Raw genomic sequence first — 27,719 nt, 5'->3', positions numbered from 1 at the left:
GCCTCTGTGTTTATGAGACTCTGTGTTTATGAGACTCACACGATGGGTGACCAGACATGCCTTCACCCCAGTGGGGCACCTCAGCACCACATCTTCCCAAGTCTAGTGTGGTGAACCAGTGTGTTCCTGAGGTTCCTTCCACATGTGTGTGCATGTGTTTGTCATGGAGCACACATGGAAGTCAGAAGACAACTTGCAAGACTAAGTTCTTTAAAAAGAACAAGTGTGTGCATGTGTGTGTGGGAAGAGAGAGAGGTGTGTGTGTGTGAGAGAGAGGGACAGAGAGAGAGAGGTGTGTGTGTGAGAGAGAAGGGGGTGTAAATTCTTTAGGCTGTAAGTTCTCAGAGTCTTTGTAATTTATTAGTGCTTTATATTGATGTTTCTGACTCCTTTAGAGGGTATTCACAAACAGCAAATTTGCTAAGTTCTGCCTTGCTGTAGGTCCAAAGCAGTTTCTTTATTAATCAATGGTAATCACAGCATACAGAAGGAAATCCCACATTGTGGTGGTATCCTCCTCCTCTTTCTCCTGCTCTCCCCTTTTTCTCCTCCCCCCCCCCACTTCTTCCCTGTCCTTTCATAATGACAGTGACAAAGTTGGCGATTTGGCTAAGGAGAACCAGTGAATAACAAAGGTGAATGGTGATGCCTGCAGGCTGCAAGATAACTTAGGCAGCAGGTCGGAGAAGACAGGGGTCACCCTGACTTAGACAGCAGGCTAGAGAAGACAGGGGTCACCCTGACTTGGACAGCAGGCTAGAGAAGACAGGGGTCACCCTGACTTAGACAGCAAGCCGGAGAAGACAGAGGTCACCCTGACTTAGACAGCAAGCCAGAGAAGACAGGGGTCACCCTGACTTAGACAGCAGGCTGGAGAAGACAGATCACCCTGAAGGAAGTTGTCACTGATCACGGCTACCAGAAAGCTGAGAATTATTTGGGCATTATCTATTACATAATAATAATTTTACAAACTTGCCTTCACTTCAAAGATGATTTTTTGCCTTTAATCCCAGCACTTGGGAGGCAGAGGTAGGCGGATCTCTGTGAGTTCGAGACCAGCCTGGTCTACAAGAGCTAGTTCCAGGACAGGCTCCAAAGCCACAGAGAAACCCTGTCTCGAAAAACCAAAAAAAAAAAAAAAAAGATGATTTTTTATAAGTGTAAAATAGTAAGTATTTACAATTAGTTAGGATTTTTTTTAGTTTTGAAGGGTAGAAGTTGCTTTTTAATTGTGAAATTTAAATTAATCTTCCTTAATTGTCCTTAATACTTTTCAGTAGCAAAATCTCCACCTCTAGAAGAGGAAATTGGTGAACCTAAAGAGAAAAGTGAAGAAGAAGGGGAAACCATAGAGGGGCAGGAAGAAATGAACAAGTTCAATAAGTCTGGGTCCGAAGACGAGGTAAGCCTCCCTGCAGGAACAGCCTCCACCATGCTTCCCCCAGTTTCCTTGAGTAAGCACCTCCATGACATTTTAAAACAAAGCGATAGAGAGGGCAGAGAACTGGTATGACATGTGTTGACATGTGATAGGAGCACTTCACCTGGGCCCCACACAATGTAAAGGTAGAGTGTGTTGGCAAAAATAATGATAACTCTGTTGGTAAAGAGGTACAGCGATCTCTGAGTATCTAAAATGCAGGCCTCCTGCTGAAAAGACGGCTGTCTCAATCCACCCTCACCAACAATGGGATGAGCAGTTTAATCCCACAGTGGGAATCGCACAGCCATTCCCTATGAGATTGAGACCATATTCAGAGTCATAAAGAAAATGCTGCAGGGACGGGCAGGAGTGGTCTTTGCCACATGCTTACTTAATAAACAGGGTTATTTTGAAAATGACATCAGGCCACTTGTAAATAAATAAGACAGCGAGGCAACTTCGTGAAGGACAGGAGCCCGTGTAACACAGCGTTGGACAGTTAGAGCACACCCTTTAAAGAATGAGAAATACGCTCGCGCCTGCCGACAGTTAAGGTCACAGGGAAGGAAACATTTTGTCCTTCGCTGTTTTGCAGATGAAAGACGCTGATGAGAGCACAGGATCTGGAGACGCCCCGGTAAAGTCATTGCGCAAGAGGAGGGTACGGAAGGACTGACGTGTGTCAAGACTGCAAATCCCCGAGAGAAAGCTGGCATTCCAAAGTTAGTGTGCCCAGAAGGACAGCAGATCCATCTGCACAAACTCTTTCCAAATATCGAGCAATGTTAGTCTTTCATATACTTCTTTTAGTTTTATAATACAATTTGAGTACGTTCTATTGTCCAGACTGAAAGTAGCCCAGCTCACGTATGATCATTTGATGTCGTCAGCACTTTAAAGTGTTGTATGTGACCACACTTACATTGCCTGAGTCACACTATAGTTAGGTCACTTCACATAGAGGTTCCTTGGAGAGGTTCTGTGTTGACAGGCATGTCACTTGAACAAGTCCAAGCGTCACTCACGCAATCACTGGGTACTATGCAAGCATATTCTACATGGAACACAGATAAAAGGCTTGTCATATTAGACTGTATAGACATTTTTCAAGCTTCTGTAGCCACTTCCTGCCCAAATGGCTTACCTCGTTCATGAAACTGTGTGCACATACCACTCTAGAAATAAAATTTAAATATTTTTTTTTCATTTAATTTTTTCTTGGTTTATCAAGAAGGGGTTTCTCTAAGTAGCTTGGCTGTAGCTCTGACCACTCTGGAAGTCTGTTGACCAGGCTGGCCTCAAACTCACAGAGATCCGCCTGCTCCTGCCTCCCGAGTGCTGGGATTCAAGGCATGCGCCACCACTGCTTGGTATTTCCTCATTTAAATTATACACTCCATAGGGATCATACTGGGAAGGCTTCGTTTATTTTTGCAGGATTCTAATGATTAAACCCAATTCTTCAGCTCTGTCTTTTTGCCATAAGTTTCTGCTAATGAGGTCACATGTATTCTGAGTCTGTTTCATCCTAACAGCTGTGTCTGAGAGCGACAGATGTCTACTGCTGGGTCCTAATGCCATCCCTCAGGGGAGGAGGTGGGAAGGCACAGAGTCAATTGTTGACTGAGGTTTCTGTCCTGCCTGGTTCCCATAGTCATTAAGTCACAAAGAAATCACACAGAGGTCTACATTAATTATAAATGGATTGGCCTAGTATCTCAGGCTTCTTATTAACTCTTATAACTTATATTAGCCCATAATTCTTGTCTGTGTTAGCCACGTGGCTTGGTACCTTTTTCGGTGAGGCAGTCACATCTTGCTCGCTCTGTGCCTGGATTCCTCTCTGTCTGGGTGATGACTACAGATTGAAACTTCCCTCTTCCCAGAATTCTCGTTGCCCCGCCTCTACTTCCTGCCTGGCCAATCAGCATTTATTTAAAATTCTAGTGACAGGGTACAGACCATTGTCCCACAGCAGTCAATAGCATAGACATCGGGAGTCAGGTAAAAGGCAAACAGCAGACTCATTAATTCAGCAATGGGAAGAACCTTATATACTTTCTTGCCAGTACCCAGGCTGTGGCCAGATCCAGTGGCATTGCATGGTCGCCCCTCACTGGCTAGCCGATCAGGACCTCTGTCAGTGCCTGTTGCCAGTCCCTCAGGCAGACTCCAGGGTGCTCATCTCTCCTCCCACAGGTGCCCAAACGAGCTACCTTTTCAGCGTCATTTCACTCAAAATGTTTTACTGGAGAATGTTTTACTCTTCACCAGCATGTGTCAACCCTTCAAAGGGCCATTCGAGTCTCCAGGAGGACTAGAGGACGACCATAATACTGAGTCCCTGTGGAAGGAACTTTTACGGTTGGGGTTTGCAGATATGCACACCCCACCTATCAACAGCTCCCTTGCATAGGTGTGCTCAGAACTCACACACTGGAAATACACCCTAGCTTCACCTCCCGAAAGGAGACTGAGAGGAGCCAGTGAGATTGTTCACATCTTCCAGAGTGTTGTGAAAGCAGACATGGGGAAAGCAGACTGTTTTCCCCATGGCCGTGTTCCAGCGTGCATAAACTCTTGGTGGATTTCTAACATGTGTGCAGGCACCCACGGAGACCCACAGAGGGCGTCAGATGTCCTGGAACTGGAGGCACAGGAGGTTGTGAGCTCCCATCCTGCTCCTCCGCAAGAGCAGCTCATGCTGTCAATGACTGAGCCAGCTCTCCAGCCTCTGCTTCTTTTCCTAGAAAACACTCTTCAGCGAGGCTCCCTTCCACTGGCCAGAATGACATTAGTGTCCGTCTCCATTTGGAGGGATACAAATGGAAATGCCAGTGTAAGGTGAGCCACTGCGATGGATTCAGTGTGCCAGAAAATCTAGAATTCTCAAAACGATTTCGTTGATCAAAGGAGATGGCTCATTGGGCAAAAGTGCTTGCCATGTGGGCATGGCGAGTCAGAGAGATCTGAATTCCAAAGTTGTCCTTATGTGTGTGCATACGTGCATGTAAAATGATTTTGTGTGCAGCAGAAACTCTTCAGAACAGACAACACGTTAACGCACACTCTGGACACACACCTGCTGAGGTCTCTTAGATTTTTGGCTATATTTTTTACCTTTAGCAAGATGAGAGATGAGATATCAAGTGACTTAGACAACTCTTTTGGTTTTGTTTTGATTTGTTTTTTCAAGACAGGGTTTCTCTGTGGTTTTGGAACCTGTCCTGGAACTAGCTCTGTAGACCAGGCTGGCCTCGAACTCACAGAGATCCACCTACCTCTGCCTCTTGAGTGCTGGGATTAAAGACGTGCACCACCATCACCCAGCTTAGACAATTTCTTAAGTCTGTTGTATAATAAAACATATTTCAAACAATCTCAGTCATTCATTCTCAAAGCATATAGGCCCCATGCTTTTCCGATACTGTGAGAAGGTTCGGAAATAAAGCTGTCTTCATTTTTTTTTTCTACTTTGGTGATAAGACATGACCAAGGAAACTTATAAAAGAGTTTAATTTGGGCTTAGGGCTTCAGAAGATTGCAGCAAAGGCATGGTAACAGGAACATCCGAGACCTTACACCTTGATCTGCAAGTAAGAGGCAGAGAACACACTGAGAATGTCACGTGTCTCAGTTAAGATTTCTTTCTATCGCTGCAATGAAACACCATAACCAAAAAGCAGCTGGGGAGGAGAGGGTTTGTTTGGCGCACGCTTCAGCACTGCTCTCCATCAGTGAAGGAAGTCAGGACAGGAGCTCAGACAGGGCAGGACCCTGGAGGCAGGAGCTGATGCAGAGGCCATGGAGGGGAACTGCTTGCTGGCTTGCTTTCCCTGGCTTGCTCAGCCCACCTTCTTACAGAACCCAGTTCCAGCAGCCCAGGGATGGCACCACCCACCATGTGCTGGGTCCTCCCTCATAGATCACTAACTGGATCTTATGGAGGCGCCTCCTCAACTGGCTCTAACCTGTGTCCAGTTGACACCCAACACCAGCCAGTGCAGCATAAATCTTTTGACACCTCAAAGCCTACTTCCCAGTGATACAACCTCTTTCAATAAGGTCACACTCCTAATCCTTCCCAAACAGTTCTACCATCTGAGGACCAAGTATTCAATATGTATGCTTGCTTATGGGGGCCATTCTCATTTAAGAAATGAAGTGAAACATGCCCCCAGCAATGCTGAAACATGCAAGGCAGCCCATTTATATTGGGTTTCGTGGTCTGAATTGATGAGGTTCCACCAAGATACGAACTCAGATCACTGGATTCAGAGTCCAGTGCATTAACCATTACACTAAACCACCACAGAAACCATCTCCTCTTGATAGTTTAAATGAGACAAGCTGATGGGAGAAAACATAAACTTGGAAACATATTTAAAGACTTTTTATTTTTTTTAATTATATGTATTCATGGGGTAATTTAATTATATGTATGCATGGGGTAACATTTACCTGGGAACTCCCTGGAGCTGTGGCTACAAGAGGTTGCAAGAGTCCATGCAGGTGCTAGGAACTTTGCAAAAATGGTGTGAGCTTAACACTAAGCCTTCTCTCCAGCCACTGTGGGAACATTTAGTCTGTCTCTTAAGGCCCCAGTGCACAGAATAGTAACGGCAGTCTAGGAGACACTAGGAGAACCAGAAAACCATCTTTACGTGCCTGCCACAATATCTTATGTTTTGTAGAAACGTAGGGTTACTTTCAAATTTTAATAACAGACATTTGATACATCTTTGGGAAACTTAAAACAGGATAACCACTTTCAGTGGTTACAGTGTATGAGTTCAGCTTCTAGTATCCCTCCTCAAAACTCCTAGGTCATAAGACAGACTCTGGGCTGGGTGATGGCACTTGCGAGGCAGAGACAAGTGGGTCTCTGTGCATTTGAGGCCACCTTGGTCTACACAGTGAGTTCCAGGACAGCCAGGGCTACCTAGAGAGATACTGTCATAGAGGCAACCTAAGTCTTTGTTACAGTAAAATTGTCATTTAAATTCCACTAATCTCTGGGTTCGGTGGAACCAGTTGTGGCTGTTTTCTGGATGAAGTAGCTAAGAGGCAAGGCTGTCATTCCTCTGTCTGTCTGTTTGCAACTGTCATGTAACAGGCTCTTTAAAGCGATCTTTAGAATGAAAACAACCTCTGGGACTTGGTGGTGGTTATATGGGTTGTGGCAGCACTGAGAAGTTCCTGGTGATGGTCAGGAGTGGGTGTCAGCACTATCAGACAAAGTGAAGCTTACAGCTAAAGAATTTAGATCCACTTCTCTTTGCTTCTGACCATAAAATTAATCTTAAGTTCTAAAATTCTACTCTCTTTTTTAATGCTTTTTTATGGGAGGGGGGAGGGCAGGGTTTCTCTGTGTAACAGCTCTGGTTGTCCTGAAATTCATTCTGTAGGCCAGGCTGGCCTCAAACTCAAAGATGCACTTGCCTCTGCCTCCCCAAGCGCTGGGACTAAAGTCATGCACTACCACTGCCTGGTTCTATTCTCGTTTTTATCCTATGGAAAGACTGTGTATTAAAGGGGAAAGAACTGGCAGGAATAAGGGTGAGGTATCCGACCTGAGAGGAGATGAGCGCTCAGCTGATGTCGGCCACTTTTACATCACAGGAGTTTGCTTCTTTAAGAACAGTTCGAAAAGGAAAGGCCGATCTCTGCACAAGCAACTTCACCACCTGAACACCATCTCACTCGGCAGCCCAACCTGACCTCCCAGCTGGGTTTTTCTCTGCGCCTCTATTTTATATACTCATTCTTTCTCCCAGTTACCGCTGATTCTCATACATTCTGATGCAGACACAAACTGCTCCAAATTGTGCCCCTATACAAGTCGTAACAGTTTATAAAATCTGAAAAATGCCAAATTCCGAAGCATCTGGTTCTGTAAGTTCCTAACTAAGGGATTATGGTCTGCAGTACCCTGTAAATAGTGGGCAGCAGAAATGTGAGTCAAATGTTGGGTGAGATGGTAGTGTCAGGATTGAAGGAAGCACCTCAGTTGGGACCTGGTGGGAGGTGCCACCTTCTGTCCGGCTGCTGTAACAAAACACTACAGCCTAGGTGGCTTCTGCACAACAGTCCTGGAGGCCAAGGGAAGTCAAGGTGCCTGCGCCTCCCAAATGCTGAGTGTGGTCTTTTCCTGTGCCCTTAAGTGGCAAGTGGGTTCTCTGCGGTCTTTTTATACCCCCCCCCCCACACACACACACACAAACGCTCTGCCTTCATCATGTCTCTCTCTAAGGTCACATGGCCCAATTCCATCCAATTGTGTGTCACAATTTCAGTGTGTTTGAGAAGGACACATTTTGTCCTTAGCAGGCAGCTTGCTGCTGTTTCCTGACAGGCATTGCTCCAGCACCACAGAGATAGAAAAGTAGGTACAGAAAATTACTACAACACCACTGTGCAGGAGCGCTGTGCTGCGTGCCAAGACACCACTGTGCAGGAGCGCTGTGCTGCGTGCCAAGACACCACTGTGCAGGAGCGCTGTGCTGCGTGCCAAGACACCCTCAGCTACTAGTACAGCAAGCAGAGATTAGTGAGCTGGAGGGCTGGGGGATGGAAACATACTAAGCAGAAGCATCCGTAAGGGGATTATTGCTAAAAGTTACTGCTGAAGGCAGGCCTAGATGGTTGATAGGGTTAGATGAGAACTCTAAGGTCTGTTGGTCACTGAGCTAAGGAAAGTCTGGGTCAGAAACAGACACTATGTGGTTTCCCACCTGTATTTTGTGTGTGGTGTACAAGTGTGTGCATGTGGCAGTGTGTGTGTGCATGTGGAGAGGCCACAGGTCAATGTTTGGTGTCTGCCTCTATCACTCTTCTCCTTATTTATGGAACATCACTGAACCTAGAACCCATCTATTGGATAAACTGGCTGGTCTGAGAGCTCCAGAGGTCTGCCCGCCTCTGCTCCCTCCCCCACCCCCAAGGCTAGTGTTACAGACATGCTGACCGTGTCCACTCAAGTCTCCATGCGTATTCGTGCTTATCCCTTTCTTGCTGTTTCACTACTATGGTTCGCTTTATTTGCCTGTTTTGAAAATGTTTTTTATAGAAAGGGAAAGAGCCAGGCAGTGGGAATGCACACTTTTAATCCCAGCACTCACGAGGCAGAGGCCACTAGATCACTGTGATTCAAGGCCAACCAGGTCTACAGAGCAAGTTCTAGGACAGTCAAGGCTCACAGAGAAACCCTGTCTTGAAAAACCAAAAAGAGAAAGGTGTGGAGTTAGATGGGTGGGGAAATGGAAGACCTGAGAGGTGGGGGATGGGAAACTTTGATCGGAATATATTGAATGAATTTTCAATTTAAAAGATTTTTTTAAAAAAAATAAAACCATTTCTCTGGTACTTTTACACCAAAGAGACCCGATCTCCAGCCTGTAGCTCTGCTCTGGTCAGAGCTGTCTTCCTTGCATTTCAGTTGGTCCCAAGGTGGTCTCCTCTATTAGGAAGTCAAATCCTAGGGGAAAAGGCTTACACATCAAGGCTGAAGAGAGATTGACTGTGCCCGACACAGACAAATGGCTTCAAAGCAAGACGATTTTCATCAGATGTAAACTAAGACTGTTCATTCATTTCCTGGATCCCCAGACCCAAATAATCACACAGAAACTGTATTAATTACAACATTGTTTGGTCAATGACTCAGGCATATTCCTAGCTAGCTCTTACATCTTAAGTTAACCCATTTCTAAATCTATGTATCATCACGAGGTTGTGGCCTACTGGTAAGGATCTGGCATCTTTCTCCTTCGGCAGCTACATGGCATCTCCTTGACTCTACTCTCTGTTCTGATTTAAATCTAACTTTACTCTGCTGAGCCATTGGCCCAAACAGCTTTATTCATTAACTATTAAAAACAACACATATCCAGAAGGATATTCCACATCAGTTAGGGTACAACCTGACCTCCTGAGCTTGGTCCCAGAACCCACATGGTGGAAGGAGAGGATTGACTCCTGCAGGTTGTCCTCCTCCTCTGTGCAATCAAAATCAAACAGGAAATGAATGTGAACTAGTTACAAAGGTTTCATGTTTGTTTGAGAAGGTTATATTAGTAAAAGAAAAAACAAAAACCTCGAGCTTGACTTAAAATGGGCACCAAGTCCCAGTCAACAAGTGAACTGCTTTCCTAGCCTGAGGGGTGGGATGAGGTGGAACAGAATAACTTCTGGGATGAGCAGCACAGGAGATGGTGAAAAAGGAAAATCTTGATCAGATCATGTGTACAGCAAGGTATTCCACAACTGCCTCAAATCTGAAGATTTTGACTCCACTCTCCATATTGAGAACTTTTCCTTGACCACTCTGTCCCATAATACTCTAGACCAGGGAACAATAAGAACAGATAAACTGAGGGATCTTAAGAGAGCTCTTGGATTTTGAGCTTATCATTTAACTAGATGAGGGTGCTGCAATGCATTCTCTGTGAGGGGAAGCAGTTCCAGATACTCTGTAGCAAAAGATCAAGCTGCAGCTGGACTGCTAGTGACAGGTTGATGTAGGAGGGTTATCTGTCTATGTTTTACTTTCATTGGTTAATAAAGACTGTCTTGGCCTTTTGATAGGGCAGAAAATTAGGTAGGTGGAGTAGACAGAACAGAATGCTGGGAAGAAGGGAAGTGAGGCAGATGCCATGGAGTCAGCCGCCATGGAGTCAGCTGCCAGGTCAGACATGCTGTATCTTTCCCAGTAAGCCACCACTTCGTGGTGCTACACAGATTATTAGAAATGGGTTAATCAAGATGTAAGAGTTAGCCAATAACAGGCTAGAACTAACGGGCCAAGCAGTGTTTAAAAGAATACAATTTGTGTGTTGTTATATCAGGTGTAAAGCTAGCCGTGCGGGAGCCAGGTGGGACGAAAAGCAGGCCTGCTCCCTCATCACTACAACAGGTCCTTCACCTCCTTCCACAGAGATAAGCTGTAGCCACACATGGCTTCCCAGGGAAGAAATCATTTATCAGCCACCCTAGGCTTTGGATGTATAGAGACTGTGCCATTTCAAGGCAGAGCCTGTAACACCTAGACTTTGCACACTCCCATTCTCTCATTCTCTTTCCTGTGAATGGAATAGTGTAACTGGAGATGCAGAACAATCTGTTCAGTAGAGCCAGCTAGGCTGGAAACAACAGAGGATAGGAACCTAACCCAAACACAGCCCCTTCCCTAGAACTTCAGCTAGCTAGGAAAGCTCCTGAAACACTTAATAAAAGGTTACTGCTGTAGCAGTCTTGGATGCTTACATAAGATACATTATTACACTGTGGCCCTGCAAACCCAGGGTACCACTGCACATTTACTTAGCAACTGTATCATAACACACACACAACCTCTGAAACAGCTTTTTATTAAACAGCAAAGCATAACCTGAACACAATTTTAAATATTTGTAATGCAGTCACAAAAGGGTTACAAAATATCTGCAATGTGAGGATTACATGTCCATATAGCTATCACCACTAATACATTAGATAATTCCACGAGTCAACACAGCCCAATCTAAGAGCCATCAGCTGCATTAGTGGATCTTCCCTATTATAACATTTCAGTATTACTTTCAATATCAACTCCTTTATCAAATGAAAGCTACAAACTAAATTTTTAAAAATTAAAAGAAATAACTAAAATTCTGCAAACAACGTAGCTGAGTTTACAAAATTTCTGGGAAAACAACTGAGATAAAATACTAAGGTTAACAAGTATCACATATACAAAACTCTCTTATATTCATGATTCTGATACTAATATACTCTCAATTCATTTTGCAAAAGTTCATCTCCTGGGTACAAACCAACCTTGAGACCAAATTCTTAACTGGTCTCTCTCTGACATGTGGCTCACTTAACCCGCTTATGTCAGTCAGACTTAGTCTGCTCTCATACTGTCCCAAAGTGCAATGTGGGCCAGAGGTAACACATCTGGAGGGAAAGGATTTGGAGCTGGTTACTTCTGTTTATCCAGTTTCCCTCCTCTTTCTATCTTTCCTCAAGATTTTCTATTTTTCACATACATGTGACCAGCACTCTCATCTTTTCAACACTGAATGGGCTATTTTGTGCAAAAGAGAGTGTTGAGTTTCTCAATGTGACAATTTACATTTCAAAGAAAATCTTCATTTTTTATAGCTTCAATCTATTTTCAGTTGATTAAAGAGAAACCAGCAATCCTATCTAATTACTAAATATCACAAACGGCAAGCTTAGCTAAGAAAGTGTCTTATTTTGGTTAAGAATCAACAATTACAGTTCAGGCTGCTCTGGTAGGTGACACTACTCAGGTTACTCTCAGGGAGATGGGCAGGAAGAGGCAGATGGAGGAGAGGCACACGACGGCGGACAAGGTACAGAGCTGTGCATTCAGTACATGGTTTTGGTCACTTTGTCACACATGGTTATTCTCTTGTGTATTTTACGAGTTAGGCATATGATAAAAGACAGTGCTAAACCTATACATATATAAGCAAATTGGCAAAACATTCATCTTCAAGTTTCATAAATATCTGTAATTCTAATTATAAAGTCTCTACATTTGCACATTGTCATAGACTAACGTAATACATATAATGTTAACTTAGGGATGGTTCCTGTTAAGCAGTTAATATTACCTAGATCTGACATTCTCTTTATAAACACTCAAGGAAGTAAAGGAGGATACTGTGTCTGGATCATATCCAAGCTTTAAAGAAAAAAAAAGCAGCAACTCCATGACAAGAGGAAGGTGAACCCTTTACTTCCTTTTGCTTTTTGTATCAGTTGTTTGGAAAACACTAGAAGCAGACATGAGATTTTCTATATATTGTCCAAGAACTTGATTTTCTGATTTTAGCTTCAGATTTTCTTCCTTAACTGCATCTACTCTTGCAGAAAGATCTATATTTAAAAAAAAAAACAAAAATATAATTATCAATAAAATCATGTCAATTATTCCATGTTATGAAATGCAAGATTCATCATTAAAAAATTGAGACCAGGCTAAGGGTGTTCCCAGTGCCTACATGTGTGAGACCCTGGACTTGACCCCAAGCACTACCAATAAATAAGTATCACAATTCATAAATTTTCTGCTTTTCAATTCAGATGAATGGGGTTAAAGACTTAAGCAAAAAGAATTTACTGAGTATAAGTCAGAAGATGGTGCCTGTTGACAGAGCTTCCCATGGGACTCAGTCTGTAGACAGCATTTATGTTAACTCTTACAGTGGTCAGACAACGCTGTGTTTTAAAGGTCCATGTGCTACCACATGAAACTACAATGTCTTTACTGGAAATGTTTAATGTCTTTACTGGAAATGTTTAATGTCTTTACTGGAAATGTTTAATGTCTTTACTGGAAATGTTTGCGATCTGCAGCTTGACACAGCCGGATTCCACAGAGATTCTGTGGGACCCAAGCAGCAGTCAAACATCAGTTAAAAATTCAACAATGTAGATCCTGGTGAGCGAGTGCAAAGTCATCTCCGTCCACACATCTAACAAATGTGCAGCGACAACAGAAGCAGCAGTGAACATGGTTACATGTGAGCACACATGCATTCAGTAACAAGGGCACCCAGGTGTCAGGAGGAAACACTCAGTATGTCAATATACAGTATGTCACACTTTTTCTGGAGAAAAAGCAAAATGACTAAGGATCACAAAAGCAGATGAGGTATTTATTTATTTTGGTTTTTCGAGACAGGGTTTCTCTGTGTGGTTTTGGATCCTGTCCTGGAACTAGCTCTTGTAGACCAGGCTGGCCTCGAACTCACAGAGATCCACCTGCCTCTGCCTCCCGAAAAGGCGTGCACCATCGCCCGGCTGCAAGAAGTCTTTTTTAGAGTTAACTATTCTCTGAGGGTAATTTGGCCAGAGGCCTGAAGGAACTGAGGAAGTGAGCCACACAGAAATGCAACTAAAGGAGGCCTGCAAAGCAGAGGGACAAGCAGATACTCTGGGAAGAGCTGTCACTGTCAAATGAGAAATTATTGCTCACTTTGTGCCCCAAACTTAACAATACCTAATGACATTGACCATCAGAAGACATGTTGGTGGCTCTAGTAATTTTATGAAAGGAAACTAGGAAATGAAAACAAATCTCCCATCAATTTGAATCTCTGGAAGTAATGTTTCTTTTCATCTTAATAGGGCCTTCCTGAAGCAGGCTCAGGAACACACTGCCAGATTAAAAAGAGCTCTCGCAGTAAGCCAGCATCTTGCTAACAACTTAAGGAGGATGTATGAGAGCAGTGACTGATCTTACTCAGGCAAATGTGTCCGTTAGACCACCAGGCAAGGCTGTAGACAACAGCAAGAAAGAGAAAACGATTGGGGCCTGCAACCCAAACCTGAAGACCTGAGTTCAGCTCCAAGATGCACATGATGGGAGGAATGTTCTGACTTCCATAAGAGTGCCCTGCACACACATCTGCCCACATGTACAAATAACATTTTTTTATTTTTACAAAATACCAAAAATACAAAAACAAAGCAAACAAATAAAACCCCACCAACTATTAACATGGACTCTGAAGTTAACTGGATGTCATTCACAAAAACTACTAAATGCAATCTAACCTTCAAGTGTGTGTTGGAGTTCCAACACCTGATTAATAAGTCGAGTCTTTTCTTCCAATTCCACCTGATTTTCAGCATCGACTGCTGTAATCAAAAGTGTTAAATTTATTATTAATAAATAAATTTATTTATTACTGTTTTGGCATGCAGCACTTAAAATTCTGCAGAACGTTTTATAACCATTGTTTTAATTACCATGTACATTTCAGGGTAGACGGGCACTAAGCTGAACTTGCCATACAGTTACAGAAGGGAAGCCACCTTGGATGCTTTCTGAAGTAAATGGGAAAGAAGCTACACTTAAATCTTCTCCATGTAGCCCTGGCTGTCCTGGAACTCTCTGTAGACCAGCCTGGCCTCAAACTTGGAGATCCACCTGTCTCTGTCTCCTAAGTGCTGGGACTAAAAGCATGTGCCATCACTTCCCAGTTAACCTAAACGTTATGAAGATTGTGTCTCTGCCCTTTCCATTGTTTAATAAAGCAAAAGCATACAGAAAGCCAGAAACACACACACAAAGAAGAACAAAGACCTTACCATCCATGTCAGCATTCATCATCTTGGGTAACAAATTTGCAGCTCTTGAATGCACTCTGTTTGATGAATGGTCTGCAGCAAGAGAAAGAAGCAGACACAACAGTAAAATATAAACTTGTTCTTCCAGAGACAAGATAGTTAAAGGATGTGACAGAGGAACCCTCCCCATGCCTTACTTACATGCACTTTGAAATGCAAAGGACATACACAGAACAATATTTTTAAAAAAAACTCAGAAACACTGTAAATCTTTTTACTAAGGACAATTACAAAGAGGAGGAAAGGTAAACACATGAAAATCTTTCAGAAACAGAATGCCCAGTGTACAAATACAAAAGCGGACTCTCGGGCAGCTCTTAGCACGAAAGCTATTGAGTATCTTCGCACAGCACTGAAGGCTGTAAAACTCAGCATGCTCCCAAGCAGCCTGAACACTGCTTTCTCACGTTTCCCACCTCGGTTCACAGAGACCCTCTGCAGTCCAGAGAAAGTAAGTTACAAGATTCTTTTCAAAATTCTGTTTTTAAAGTTATTCAAGCTACTACAGTATTTGAGGATCACACTTTAAGAATTCAAACTATCAAATGTATGACAATATAAGGAAACTAATCTGCATGGTAATTTTTTTAAAAAGTATTCCTCTCCATTTAAACAATGTTCAAACTTTCAATCAACAGAAAGCTGTTTCGGTTGTTTATGTCTGTCTGTGTGCATGTCTCTGTGCACATGTGGAGGCCACAGTCCACTCTGGGTGTCTCTCTTGCTCCCTCTCCACCTTATTTTTTAAGATATATTTTGAATGGACCTGGAACGCACCGATTCCACTACAGTGATTTTAGAGCAAGCTCTAAAAGGCCTACCCTCTACCTACCTCCCTAGCACTGGGGTGACATGCACTGCCATGTCTGTGATGTGTGGGATCACGAGCACAGCACGTGTGTACACACACACACACACACACACACACACAGTTACACGGCTATCTTTGACTTACCAGCGACCCTGACTCTGAAAACATGATTCTCTAAGATTATCTACATCAGAGCTTTAAAACTTTTCTTTGAAACTCACAGGAATTCTCAGTGCCTATGTGCACCTAGCCTATTAGTGGATGAGAGTCTGTAACTTCTATACTTTAGATCCAGGAAGGTGAAAGGGTAGAGAGTAAGACTTGAGAGACACAGAAAGCAGTAACGAGGATTAACTTAAACACTGCTGCATGCTCACACCGTACTCCTAAAACCTCTTCTCAAGATGTTTAGCACAGCAATTGAAAAACACAGATTTGGATGACCAATACTTAAACCCTCACTCTGTATTACAGGCTCTGAAATTTTGCCCAAGTTTTAAAATCTCAGCCGCATCCTCATTCATAAAATGGAGCTAATAACTATGTATCTTGTGGGTCTGTTCTGAGAATTTGCTGAGCTCAAATGTGTTTGTGTACTTCATGAGCATGCAACCGACTCTAACCGCTACCCTCTCATCTCCAGATTCTTGTTTGGAGCACAGAAGAAAAACCAAGTGGCCAAATGTGTCGTAGTAGAACCCAGGGCCAAAGCTGAGTGGCCTGATCCACATCTCAGTGGTCACCCAGAGCCAAGGCTATAGTCATGGCCAGTCTCTTTTTCCCCGCCATTCCACCTCAGCTCAGCCGCACATCTCAGATGTGAAGTTGCATTTCCCTACTATCCATCCAAAGTCAACCACGGGACCTTCCGCACCTGCAACCAATGGGTTTCAGCTGCCACCACTTACCAGTAAACAGGTATTCTTTTTTTTTTAATTTATTTATTATGTATACAATTTGCCTCCATGTATGCCCGTACGCCAGAAGAGGGCGCCAAGTCTCATTACAGATGGTTGCGAGCCACCATATGGTTGCTGGGAATTGGACCTTTGGAAGAGCAGTCCGTGCTCTTAACCGCTGAGCCATCTCTTCAGCCCCGTAAACAAGTATTCTTAAAAATTAAGTGCCCAAGGCACTAAATCAATGCACAAAACACTTCACATATATAGTTTTTTCAAAAGGAAACTGCAGTTCACAGATGGGAGCACTAAGCCTTATACAGGCCAGGGGCCCTGCCTACTGTTTCACAGCCAAGACGTAATTAAGGTCCTAATCTGTGCCTATCAAACGTTTTTAAAAACTCGGCTTCTTTGGCATTTCCACAAACTAAACAACTAAGATAAATTTCATTTGTTTCAAGCTGCATCCACTCGAGTGTAATTTGTTTCTATCTGTCCACGTTCTGCTTTGTTATTTTGGGGGTCTCAAATTCTACGGAAATCGAGGAACTGCATGGTCAATAAGGATTTCAAACTTCAGTTAGATCTCCAGAGACCTAGCTGCATCCAGTTCAATCACTGGAGCATACAGGCACCGGTACACCTACGCACAGCTTTGATTCTCAGAAACAGATAACGGTCTGGAGACATCTGCCTTTTCGGCTAGTCCACCGTCAAGGCGGGCAGTACAACAGAAATCCGGGCTTTTCGGGAACGAGTTTTCTCCTTCCCAAACCTACTCCCCAACATTTGTTCCACAGAATGCTTGAGAAAAGCTGACAAAGAGACAAACCCAGGCACGAGCAAAGAGGTCCCACCCCAGGCAGGCATGGGTCATCACGCCTATAACGCAACCCTGGCTTCGGGTGGCTGAGGCAGGAGGACTGCCGCGAGCTGAAAGGTTATCAAGGGCTGCAGCGCGTCCTCTCCCACCTCCCGGGCCCATCGCACCCCCACACTGTCCCGATCGGGCACCGCCAGCCTCTTCCCACACAGCCCGCTGCGTGCGGCCGGCCGGGAAGGAGGCTGCGCAGGGCTCGGCGGGGCGTCAGGCCTCGCGATCCCGCGCCCAGGCCGCCGCCCCGGCCCACCCCGCCTGCACGGCCCCGGCTGGACCGAGCGCTTTCCCCGGCCCCGGCCCTCGCCGCCCCGGACCGCCTCACCTTGCGTCCGAAGCGCCGGGAAGGGGGCGGGATATGCAGGACGCCTCAGGCCGCGGCTCTCCGACCGACAGCGGCAGCTCCTCCCTTCCGGCCCACGGAGCGTGCGCAGACCAAGGAGGAGGGCTCCCACCAATCCGAACGCGAGATTGCACGCCTGCGCGTTGGCTGCCGGCAGGCCCACGGCGGAGCCCCGGGGTCCACCTTTGCCCTAACAAAAGGGCATTGACGCCCAATCAGGATTGTTGGGCGTGTCCCGAAAAGGCAGCGACCAATCACAGAAAAGATGACGCACCAGAGACGGCGGACCTCGCTGAGCAGCTTTTGTCTCTCCAGGAGACGGAAAAGAGTGGTTGGAAGTCGTTCTAGGTTGAAAAAAAGTTATCCTGTAAATTGATACTGCCAGACTCAGGGCGAGAGACATTCGTGCACATTCAAAACAGAGTGAGAACATTACAGTCTCCCCTCCCTCAATTCTAAAAGCCCCTCAATTCTAGGATCACATTTCCTTTTTCTTTTTTTTTTTTTTAATTTTTAAAGTCAGAGAACCATAAAGCATGTACCATTAATGGATATTTCTCTTTGTACCCCCGCATCCTGGACGATCTTTACGCTTACAGTTCGCCTGACCGCTTCATGATGTCTTAGATCAGCGTTTGCCTGATCGCTCTCTCTCTCTCTCTCTCTCTCTCTCCTCTCAGAGAAAGATATATATATATATATATATATATATATATATATATATGTGTGTGTGTGTGTGTGTGTGTGTGTGTGTGTGTGTGTGTGTGTGTGTGATATATATACGTATGGTTTTTTGTTTAATTTTCTTTTTTATATAAGATTTTAATTTTAATTGCATGACTATGTGGCTGTGTGTGTGGGTTCCTGCAGATGCCACAAGAGGGAATCAGATCCCTGGAGCAGGGATTACAGGTGGTTGTGAACCAGCTGAAGTAGGTTCTGAGAACCCAACTCAGCCTCCTAAGTAAGAGCACCCAACTGGTGAGCCATTGCTACAACTCCCAGGTTGCTGTGAGCTACACAGCAGTAGTGCTGTGACCTGAACTCATATTCTTTACAAGAGAGACCATTCTTAACCATCTCTTCAGACCCCAAAATGGCCTCTTGCCAGATAAGAAACATCAATAAATTTAAAGTAACTTACATAATTGGAATCACACAAATTATTTTCTCTACCCACCAAGAAATTAAATTTGAAATCAGTAAGAGAAAGATACTTTGAAATTCCTAAATAATTGGGAATCAAAATATACACTTCAAACAAACTGTGAATCTCAGGAAATCATGAAAAAATAGTTCAATTAAGTTTAACTGTGAATATATAAAATGTTTGATGTGAACAACCAACATATTTAATTAATTATAAATGTAATCATCAAAATTTGTGGATGCAGCCGGAGGAGTGCTTAGCATCTTTCTTACTATTATAGGCTTCTCTCGGAAATCAAGGAAAGGTTTAAATCAATAATCTAAGTATTCCCTTTAAGAAATTAGGAAAAGAAGAATAATTTTAAAAAAAACAAGCAGAAAGAAGTAATCAAAAATGAAAACCTCTTGTTCCAGATTTGCTGGCACACACCTAAGTTTACAGCACCCCAGAGATGGAGGTAGAGGATTGTGAGTTGAAGATCAGTCTGGCCTGTATAGATCCTGTGTCAGGATTCCGCTCCAGACTCTTATGAGGAACCCATAAAATTAACGAGGAAAACATGAAACAGAAAGATGGCATCTTAGTTACTGTTCTATTGTTGTGGCAAAGCACAAAAGGCAATTTATAGAAGGAAATGTTTATTTGGAGCTTACAGTTTAAGAGGGACAGAAGTCCTGTAAGGGGAAAAGGCCAGCCAAAGAAACCCACCCTGGCCCTGAAACCAGAGCCAGTGAAGGAAACACTCCTTGGCCCCAAAACTAGAGCCAAAAAGCTAAAAAAGAGCCAGTGAAAGAAACACAGTTTGGCCCTGAAACCAGAGGCAACTCTACCCCGACCAACGAAACCAACCAATCCCTGAGCAGGAAAACTAACCAATCCCTAAATGGAAAAATCTTTCTGGAAAAACTTCGCCCCTAAGAAGCCAATATAAGCCCCTCTGCCTATTCAGTTGCTGACCGTCCTTCACCACCCTGGCAGAGGCAGTCGCTCTCCTGGACTCTTCCTTTTCAAATAAATCTCTTTGTTTGGTTGGTTGGTTGGTTTTTGTTTGTTTATCGAGACAGGGTTTCTCTGTGTAGCTTTGGAGCCTGTTCTGGAACTCACTCTGTAGACCAGGCTGGCCTTGAACTCACACTGCTCTTGAGTGCTGCCATTAAAGGCAAAATCTTACTGCCTCGGTATCTTGAGAGCTGGAATTACAGGAATCCATTCTGCAGAAATGAGTGGTTTTAAGTAAGCTCCACACACATGTTAGTTTGCTACTGAAACTTGAAACACATCAGAAGTTCCTCTTGCTGCAATGTGCAGATTCAAACTGGGGAATCCAATTATCTGCTCTTGTTGTGGGGTTTCACCAGAGAAGACGTCTCAAACATGGCTTTAAGCCAATGGAAAGCCCTTATTAGGCAGTCAGTGACTACAGCAGGTGTACAGCACCCCATGGTAGAACCGGAGCTTTCTCAGGGTGGGCTTTTAAGTACAGAAACCACGTTCTATCAACAAGAACAGTTAGCTAAAAGGCAAAGTTAGTACATTTAGGGACTTCACCTGATCTATGGCCTGTGATGGATAAGGTCTTTATTTTCATTTTGGCAGATACACTGTCTGTCCCCATGCTGATTTACAGCCTGAATGGCACTTCCATCATGGAGTCCTACGAAGCACCGGGGCCTGTTACCCTCTGGTTACTATACTGCAGCCAAACTGCCCAGCATTTTCTTCACTGTGGTCACTGACAGCCTCCTTCACTTCGCTTCTTCTTTTCCTCTCACTGATATCAGCTTCAAAACACACAGGAACACTTGAGACCTAGCATCACTCTGGCTGGTCAAACGGACACCATTTGGAGTGTGCTGACGACAGAAAGACTCGGGCTGCATATGCTCCTTACAAGTTACGAGCAGCTAGGTGGAAAGAAGCAAAAATGAAGAAAAAGTTTAGAAAATCCACTACGGATTATGAAAATTACAGCTATGCAGTCAACCTGTGCACACAGTAGCTTTTTCCGTCGTGGCAAAATCCTGCCAGTAAGAAAGAACATTAGAAGATCTGTGTCATGATTTTCAGTTCAGCGCTCCCATAAGAATTCAGTCTGTGCTGCAGACAATACTGCAACAATGTTTGGATGTGTGTGTGGATGTGTGTGCGTGCGCATGTGTGTGTGCATGTCTGTGTATGTGCATGTGTGTGCATATGTGTGTGCGCATGTGTGTGTGCACGCTGTATGTATGCATGTCTGTGTGTGTGCATGTCTGTGTGTGTGCATGTGTATGTGTGCATGTGTATGTGTGTGTATGTGCATGTGTGCATGTCTGTGTATGTGTGTGTCTGTGTGTCTGTGGTGTGTGTTTCTGTGTGTGTGCATGTCTGTGTATGTGTGTGTGTGTCTCTGTGTGTGTCTGTGCATGTTGTGTGTGTGTATGTGTGCAAGTCTCTCTGTGTGTGTGTTGTGAGGTATACACCAGAGAAAACTATTCAGACTTGGGTTCAAATCACTAGAAGTCTCTACACTGGGCATCTGACTGGGCATCTGGGACACAAGTGCAGTCCTGAGCCTTTCTCAAGGCAAGCTTTGAAACATGATGACCACATCTGGGGTGGACACACCTCAGTTAATAAGAACAGTTAGCCAGAAGCAGAACTGCAGAAGCCCAAAGCCAGGTTATTACACTTAGAGACTTTCCCAGAACTATGGACTTTGCTGGATTGGGTCCTTGTTCTTGTTCTGGCAGGTGCTGCTGCCTGTGTACTGGGTTTCAAGGCCTGAATGGTTCTTCCATCATTGAGCCAGTTGTGCTAAGGTTTGGGGCTGTTACATTTGTCTGTGTGTGTCTGTCTGTGTGTGTATGTGTATGTGTAAAATCTTTATGTATTTACATGTGTATATTAAAATATATTATAAATATCTATGATATACTAGAAATATAGCATATACATTTTTATATGCAACATTAACATAAATATAACTAATATAATTATATATCTATGTTAATTATATTATATATATTTATATTATATATAATTAACATAAATATTTTATATAATATGCATGTTGCATTATAGGTTCCATAAATATATGATATTTTATATTATATATAATAAAATAAATTTAAAATGCTATAAATGTGTAATAAAATGCTAGATATTAAAGTTACATATGCATTTTTGTGTAAATATATTCTATGTAATCTTTTTGAGACATCACAGATAGCCAAGAGTGACTTTGAACTTCCAGTCCTCCTGCCTCTATTTTCCAAGTGCTAGGATTATGGTTGTTGACTGTCGTGTCTGATTTTTTTCATTGCTGGGAACAAAACCTATAACGTGAGCGGGTCCTTTTAACTTTTGGCTTTTTGAGACAGATTCTCTGTGTATCTTTGTCCTGGAATTCCCTCTGTAAACCAGGCTATCCTTGAACTCATAGAGATCCGCCTGTCTCTGCCTCCCAAGCTACTCTCTTTCTTTTTTTTTTTAACTCTGAGAACTTTAACCTTTAACCTGTATATATTTTTAACACATTGTAAACCATTTAGAGGATTTTTTTCCTCTTTGAATCTTTCTTTACTGTATATCTCTTTTTCTGACCACCTGGGTCTTTAATTTGCTAAGGAATATGGAGAAGTTTTTTGTCACAACTCTATGGAGTCTTAAGGTTCTTGCCAGGAAGCAAGCTGCAACAGTGTGTAAACAGCACTGAATGCAGAAGGAGCTGTGGGCCGGCCTGGGAGCTGCAGGCTGCGTTCCTGCCACGCAGCTCCCAGCCGCCAGGTAGCTTATGCCCCAAAATAACAACACATAAACTGTATTCTTTTAAACACTGCTTGACCCATTATATCTAGCCTCTTCTCGGCTAACTCTCGTACCTGGACTAGCCCATTTCTAATTTATTTGTGTAGCACCCCAAGGTGAGCTTACCGGGAAGATTCTAGCCTACGTCCATCCTGGGTCGGAGCTTCATAGCATCTGTCCCAGAGAGCAAAGCTATCGAGTCTGAGCTCACTTCCTCTTCCTCCCAGCATTCTGTTCTGTGTACTCCACCCAACTATGTTCTAACCTATGAGGGCTGAGCAGTTTCTTTATTTTTTAACCAATGACCTTCCTCCATCAACTGAAAAGCTCCTATGACATTTCAAGGTCCTTGTCAGGAAGCAAGCTGCAACAGTGTGTAAACGACACTGAAAAGTTCCTATTTCAAGGTCCTTGTCAGGAAGCAAGCTGCAACATTGTGTCCATAGCTCCATAGTCAGGACCGCCTGCTTGAAAGAGTCAGAGTTTTCCCTGGCAGGATGGCCAAGAAAGCCTGCATTTTAAAACAGCTCAGCTTTTTTCTTTTCTTTTCTTTCCTTTTTTTTTTTTTTTTTTTTTTTTTTTTGTTATGGCTGAAAACCGAAATGTTTTACTCTAGTCTTTCCCAAGCTATCAGGCTTTCTGTGGGTGTAGTTATCCACATTGGGTGCCATTCTGTAACATGAGGGGCCGGCTAGTTTGTTGGGGTTTCTGTCCTGCCCGATACCCCACAACTGTTTAGCCCCAAAGAAAATCACACATAGGTCGCCATAAACACTTCAAAATTTGCATATCATTCTTGTACAGAGCCATGCTAATCTCTGTATTGGTACAGCTTTAGTATGTGTGCTGAAGAAGTAAGCACCAAAGAGACGTTATTACAGGCAAATATGACATAATAGATTGTTTTATCATATTCATATGGCAGTGGAGTAGAGAGCATCATGAAGGCAAGGTTGGTTAGCAAGTGTCCTAGTCATTGTTCTGTGGCTGTGAAGAGACATCATGACCAAGGCAACTCTTATTAAAAAAGCATTTAATTGGGGACTTGTTTACATTTTCAGAGGTTTAGTTCCTAACATCATGGCAGGAAGCATGGTGACAGGCAGGCAGACTAAAGAAATAGCTAAGAGTTCTACAGCAAAGCCCATCCCCAGTGACACACTTCCTCCAACAAGGCCATACCTCCTAAGCCTTTCAAATAGTGTCACTCTTGTTGATCAAGTTCAGATCTTGGAGACTATAGAGGCCATTTTCTTTCAAGCTACCATCCACAGGACGCCTCTGACAGTCTACAAGAGGCCCATGGTCATAAAGATCCAACCAGGATTAAGGAATAGGAAGACACAATCTGCAGGTCAACAACCAGAATCTCATCGTGGAGAGAAGGAAGAATAAAGGAGGCTCCTTTGTTGAACCAGAGTTCACAGGCAAAAATCTGGGGACTTGGATGTAAGAAGATGAGGACAGCTCACTACTGACATTTCTCTAAAAGTACACTTTAGGATTTCTAAATGGTCCGAAATTGTGGCATGGTCCAACTTTCTGGGGACAAAAGCAACTCAGAACTGAGGGAGGGGGTAATCCCTTCTCCCTATTGCCCACCCACTCCGTAAGGAAAGGGTAATACCCAGTCCATACTGCTCACCCACTCTGTAAGGAGGAGGGAATCCCTTGTCCATACTGCTCAACCAATCCGTAAGGAGGGGGTAATCCCTTGTCCGTACTGTATTATATACAACATAATAAATATTTATAATCAGTAATATAAATATTATTATGGAGATGTAAATTTCTACCAACAGGCTTCCATAACAAGAAGCTGTGAAGTATTATCAACTATTGTCTATCTTTTTGTATGTCAGTGATATTTGTGTGTGATCTGTGTTCCTGTATCCAAGTGTGGGTGCATGCATGCGCAGGTCTGTGTGTGACCTGTACTCCTGTATCCGAGTGTGGGTGCATGCATGCGCAGGTCTGTGTGTGACCTGTACCCCTGTATCCGAGTGTGGGTGCATGCATGCGCAGGTCTGTGTGTGACCTGTACCCCTGTATCCGAGTGTGGGTGCCTGCATGTGCAGGTCTGTGTGTGACCTGTACCCCTGTATCCGAGTGTGAGTCAGGCATGCACAGGTCTGTGTGTGACCTGTACTCCTGTACCTGAGTGTGAGTCAGGCATGTGCAGGTCTGTGTGTGACCTGTATCCCCGTATCTGAGTGTGAGTCAGGCATGTATAGGTCAGAATATAGCCTCAATGACAATCTTTGCCATTCACCTTTTAAAAAAATTAATTTTAGTATGTGCACGTGTGTGTGTGTGTGTGTGTGTGTGTGTGTGTGTGTGTGATTGTGGGTACAAGAAGACCACAAGAGGACATTGGATGCCCTGGATCTGGAGACAGAACATCAACCTGCCTGACATGAGGGCTGGGAACAGAACTTGGTCCTCTACAAGAGCAGTACATACTCTTAATTACTGATCCTTCTCGCCCATCCTACTTCCCACCTGTGTGAGTAAGGGCTTCTTGCTCTGTGCATCCCAAATGCCAGGCTAACTGGTCCCCAAGCTTCTGGAGATTCCACTGCCTGTTCTCTCGTCTCACTATAAGAACCCTGGGGTTAGGCCAATGCTCCCACGTTCATCTTTATGTGTGTTCAGGGACCTGAACTTAGGTCCTTGCATTTGCACAGCGAGACCATTACCCACCCAGCTAGCTACCCAGCCCCTAAACAAGTCTTTAAGACTTGGTATACATGTCAGCAGTGGTTGTACATGCCTTTAATCCCAGCACTCGGAAGGCAGAGACAAGTGGATCTCTGTGAGTTCAAAACCAGCCTGGTCTACAGAGCGAGTTCCAGAAAGGCTCCAAAGCTACCGAGAAAACTTGTCTCAGGAAAAAAAAATGATATACACACATGCACACACACACACAGAGACTAAAAAAATTAAATTGCTCTGCTGCATCCCCTTGCCTATCGCCATGGCTGCCTACAAGCTGGTCCTCATCCGGCAAGGCGAGAGCGCCTGGAACCTGGAGAACTGCTTCAGCGGCCACAAGGAGGCGAAGCGCAGTGGACAGGCGTTGTGAGATGCTGGCTATGAATTCGACATCTGCTTCACCTCTGTGCAGAAGAGAGCAATCCGGACCCTCCGGACAGTCCTGGATGCCATTGGCCAGATGTGGCTGCCAGTGGTCAGGACCTGGCGCCTCAATGAGCGACACTATGGGGGTCTGACTGGTCTCAATAAAGCAGAAACTGCTGCTAAGCATGGTGAGGCACAGGTAAAGATCTGGAGGCGATCTTACGATGTCCTACCACTGCCAATGGAGCCTGACCATCCCTTCTACAGCAACATCAGTAAGGATAGCAGGTACGCAGACCTTACTGAGGACCAGCTGCCGTCCTGTGAGAACCTGAAGGACACTATTGCCAGAGCACTGCCCTTCTGGAATGAAGAGATTGTCCCTCAGATCAAAGAGGGGAAGAGAGTCCTGATTGCGGCCCATAGCAACAGCCTTCAGGGGATCATGAAGCATCTGGAGGGTCTCTCAGAAGAGGCCATCATGGAGCTGAACCTGCCAACTGGCATTCCCATTGTCTATGAATTGGACAAGAACTTGAAGCCCGTTAAACCCATGCAGTTCCTGGGAGATGAAGAGACCGTGCGGAAAGCCATGGAAGCTGTGGCCGCGCAGGGCAAGGCCAAGAAGTGAAGGCGCACAGACAGACTTCTACCCCCAGACCCTCCTCCTTGCCTGTCTGCCTCCGGTGCCCTTCCCAGCACCCGTCACCGACTCCACGTTTAGGATCTTAAGTTTAAGTTGTAGCTGCAGATGGGGATCCGTGGCTCCCATTTTGTTTTAGTATTTTATCCCCTGCACCCACTCTAGAAACTAGTCAGAGTAACACCTCTAGGGTGCACGTTCTTGGTCCACATCCAAGGATGGCTCCCTCGCAGGAGAATTGAGAGGTAGTAATTACAGTTTTCTTAGTCCTTTGTTTACAAGGGTCTGCTTTAGGAGGTCAGGGAGGAGCCATGCTGTGGCCTGACCAGTGAGAAGCCTGTCCTGCACTCTTCTGCAGTTAGGTAACTGGGGCTGTAGTCATTCCAGTGGAAGGTGAAAGTAGCTTGCATTTAAAAGATGAACTGCCTTCCTCTCTGAGCCTAAAGGAGCTCTGGCCCCTGAAGGTTGGGATCAATCCTGTCAAATTTATGTGTTACATTTACTTTTACAAAATCAAAAGTACATATATATTTATCAGCACACAAAAACCCCTCTGAGGTTTCTAGTGGTGATTAAAATAGTCTATGTGGTCACCAGAAAATAAGCCATTCCTCATATCAAGTGGGATAAACTCCTTGTCCTCAAGGGACAGGAGTGTCCCTTACTGTGTGTTAGGACCCCTCTGTCTTGTCTGGTAGAGGTGAAGTGCCCCTTGATCATGTCCAGGGTTTTGTCTTTCGCTGTTTGAATCATGTCCCAGCTGCTTGACCCTACCGTGTGGGTCCAGAACTTGTTTCAGGCACACTAAATCTTCTTTTCCAGATCAGTATAATAAAGGAGTGATGTGCAATAAAAAAAATTAAATTTCCCAACCTTAAAATAATCTGACTACAAAAACTACAGTCTCTTCCCAAAGCTAAAATTCTTTAAATCCTGAATAAATACAATATATAAATAATGCAATATATAATAATATAACAAGAGCTCATTATTAGAAATATTAGAGATTAACTATTATCGGAAAGAAACTAGGCCGTCAAGCTTTCTTGGTATTACCTATTCTTGCACAAAAGTCAACTAACTATCAAGGTCAAAATTTGCTAATTTGCCCCCGCTCCCCCGCCCTCTCTCAGTGCATGAGGCACAGATACGGCTCTCACCTCACAGCAATGCGGTTGACTCAGTGTTCCTGTAACTTCAGATCTAGAGATTGTCACCCATTTGCTCTTCCAGAGACACATGGCCCTGATTTCAGGACACCTGTCACATCGTATCGCACTTTTTAAAAAAGCCCATGACAGTGCAACCGAAAATTCAAATGGAATGAATTTGAGTGGGTCAGCAGCACCCTTCCCGTGATTTCTAGCTGATTTTTGAGGCCGACATTTCTATGCAATGTGAGCAGCTATGCAAAGCTGAGCCCATCCCACAGAGGTAAAGTCCTCTTACCGGTGTCTATGATCATTCAGTTTAATGAAGACACAGTGATGAGAATCCAATGTGAAGATGGCTGGAATAATTGGGTCAAGTCCACATCAGGATGGTTCAGTG

The 27,719-nt window shown here is 44.1% G+C and overlaps 2 protein-coding genes and 1 pseudogene across 2 annotated transcripts in view; 2 read left to right on the top strand and 1 right to left on the bottom strand.

Moving 5' to 3' along the window:
• Clgn (calmegin) overlaps window positions 1-2,590 on the top strand; it is a 32,826-nt gene extending 30,236 nt beyond the window's left edge. The window contains exons 14-15 of the mRNA XM_057753925.1: window positions 1,281-1,405; window positions 2,022-2,590. Of these exons, the coding sequence (XP_057609908.1) occupies window positions 1,281-1,405; window positions 2,022-2,102 (206 nt within the window). The 3' untranslated portion in view covers window positions 2,103-2,590. The remainder of the gene's footprint in view (window positions 1-1,280; window positions 1,406-2,021) is intronic.
• An 8,183-nt stretch (window positions 2,591-10,773) lies between these two features.
• Scoc (short coiled-coil protein) lies at window positions 10,774-17,632 on the bottom strand. Its single transcript, XM_057753569.1, has 4 exons — window positions 17,488-17,632; window positions 14,537-14,608; window positions 14,000-14,083; window positions 10,774-12,316 (listed from the first exon to the last, which is right to left on the bottom strand). The coding sequence occupies exons 2-4, from the start codon at window positions 14,556-14,558 to the stop codon at window positions 12,174-12,176; spliced, it is 249 nt and encodes an 82-aa protein (XP_057609552.1). The 5' UTR covers window positions 14,559-14,608; window positions 17,488-17,632; the 3' UTR covers window positions 10,774-12,173.
• Window positions 17,633-25,421: 7,789 nt separating this feature from the next.
• Window positions 25,422-26,185, top strand: LOC130863520 (phosphoglycerate mutase 1-like; annotated as a pseudogene).
• Window positions 26,186-27,719: the final 1,534 nt, after the last annotated feature.

Source organism: Chionomys nivalis, chromosome 21, assembly GCF_950005125.1.
Source record: "Chionomys nivalis chromosome 21, mChiNiv1.1, whole genome shotgun sequence".
NCBI lineage: Eukaryota > Metazoa > Chordata > Mammalia > Rodentia > Cricetidae > Chionomys > Chionomys nivalis.
This window is presented reverse-complemented; position numbering and strand designations above follow the sequence as displayed.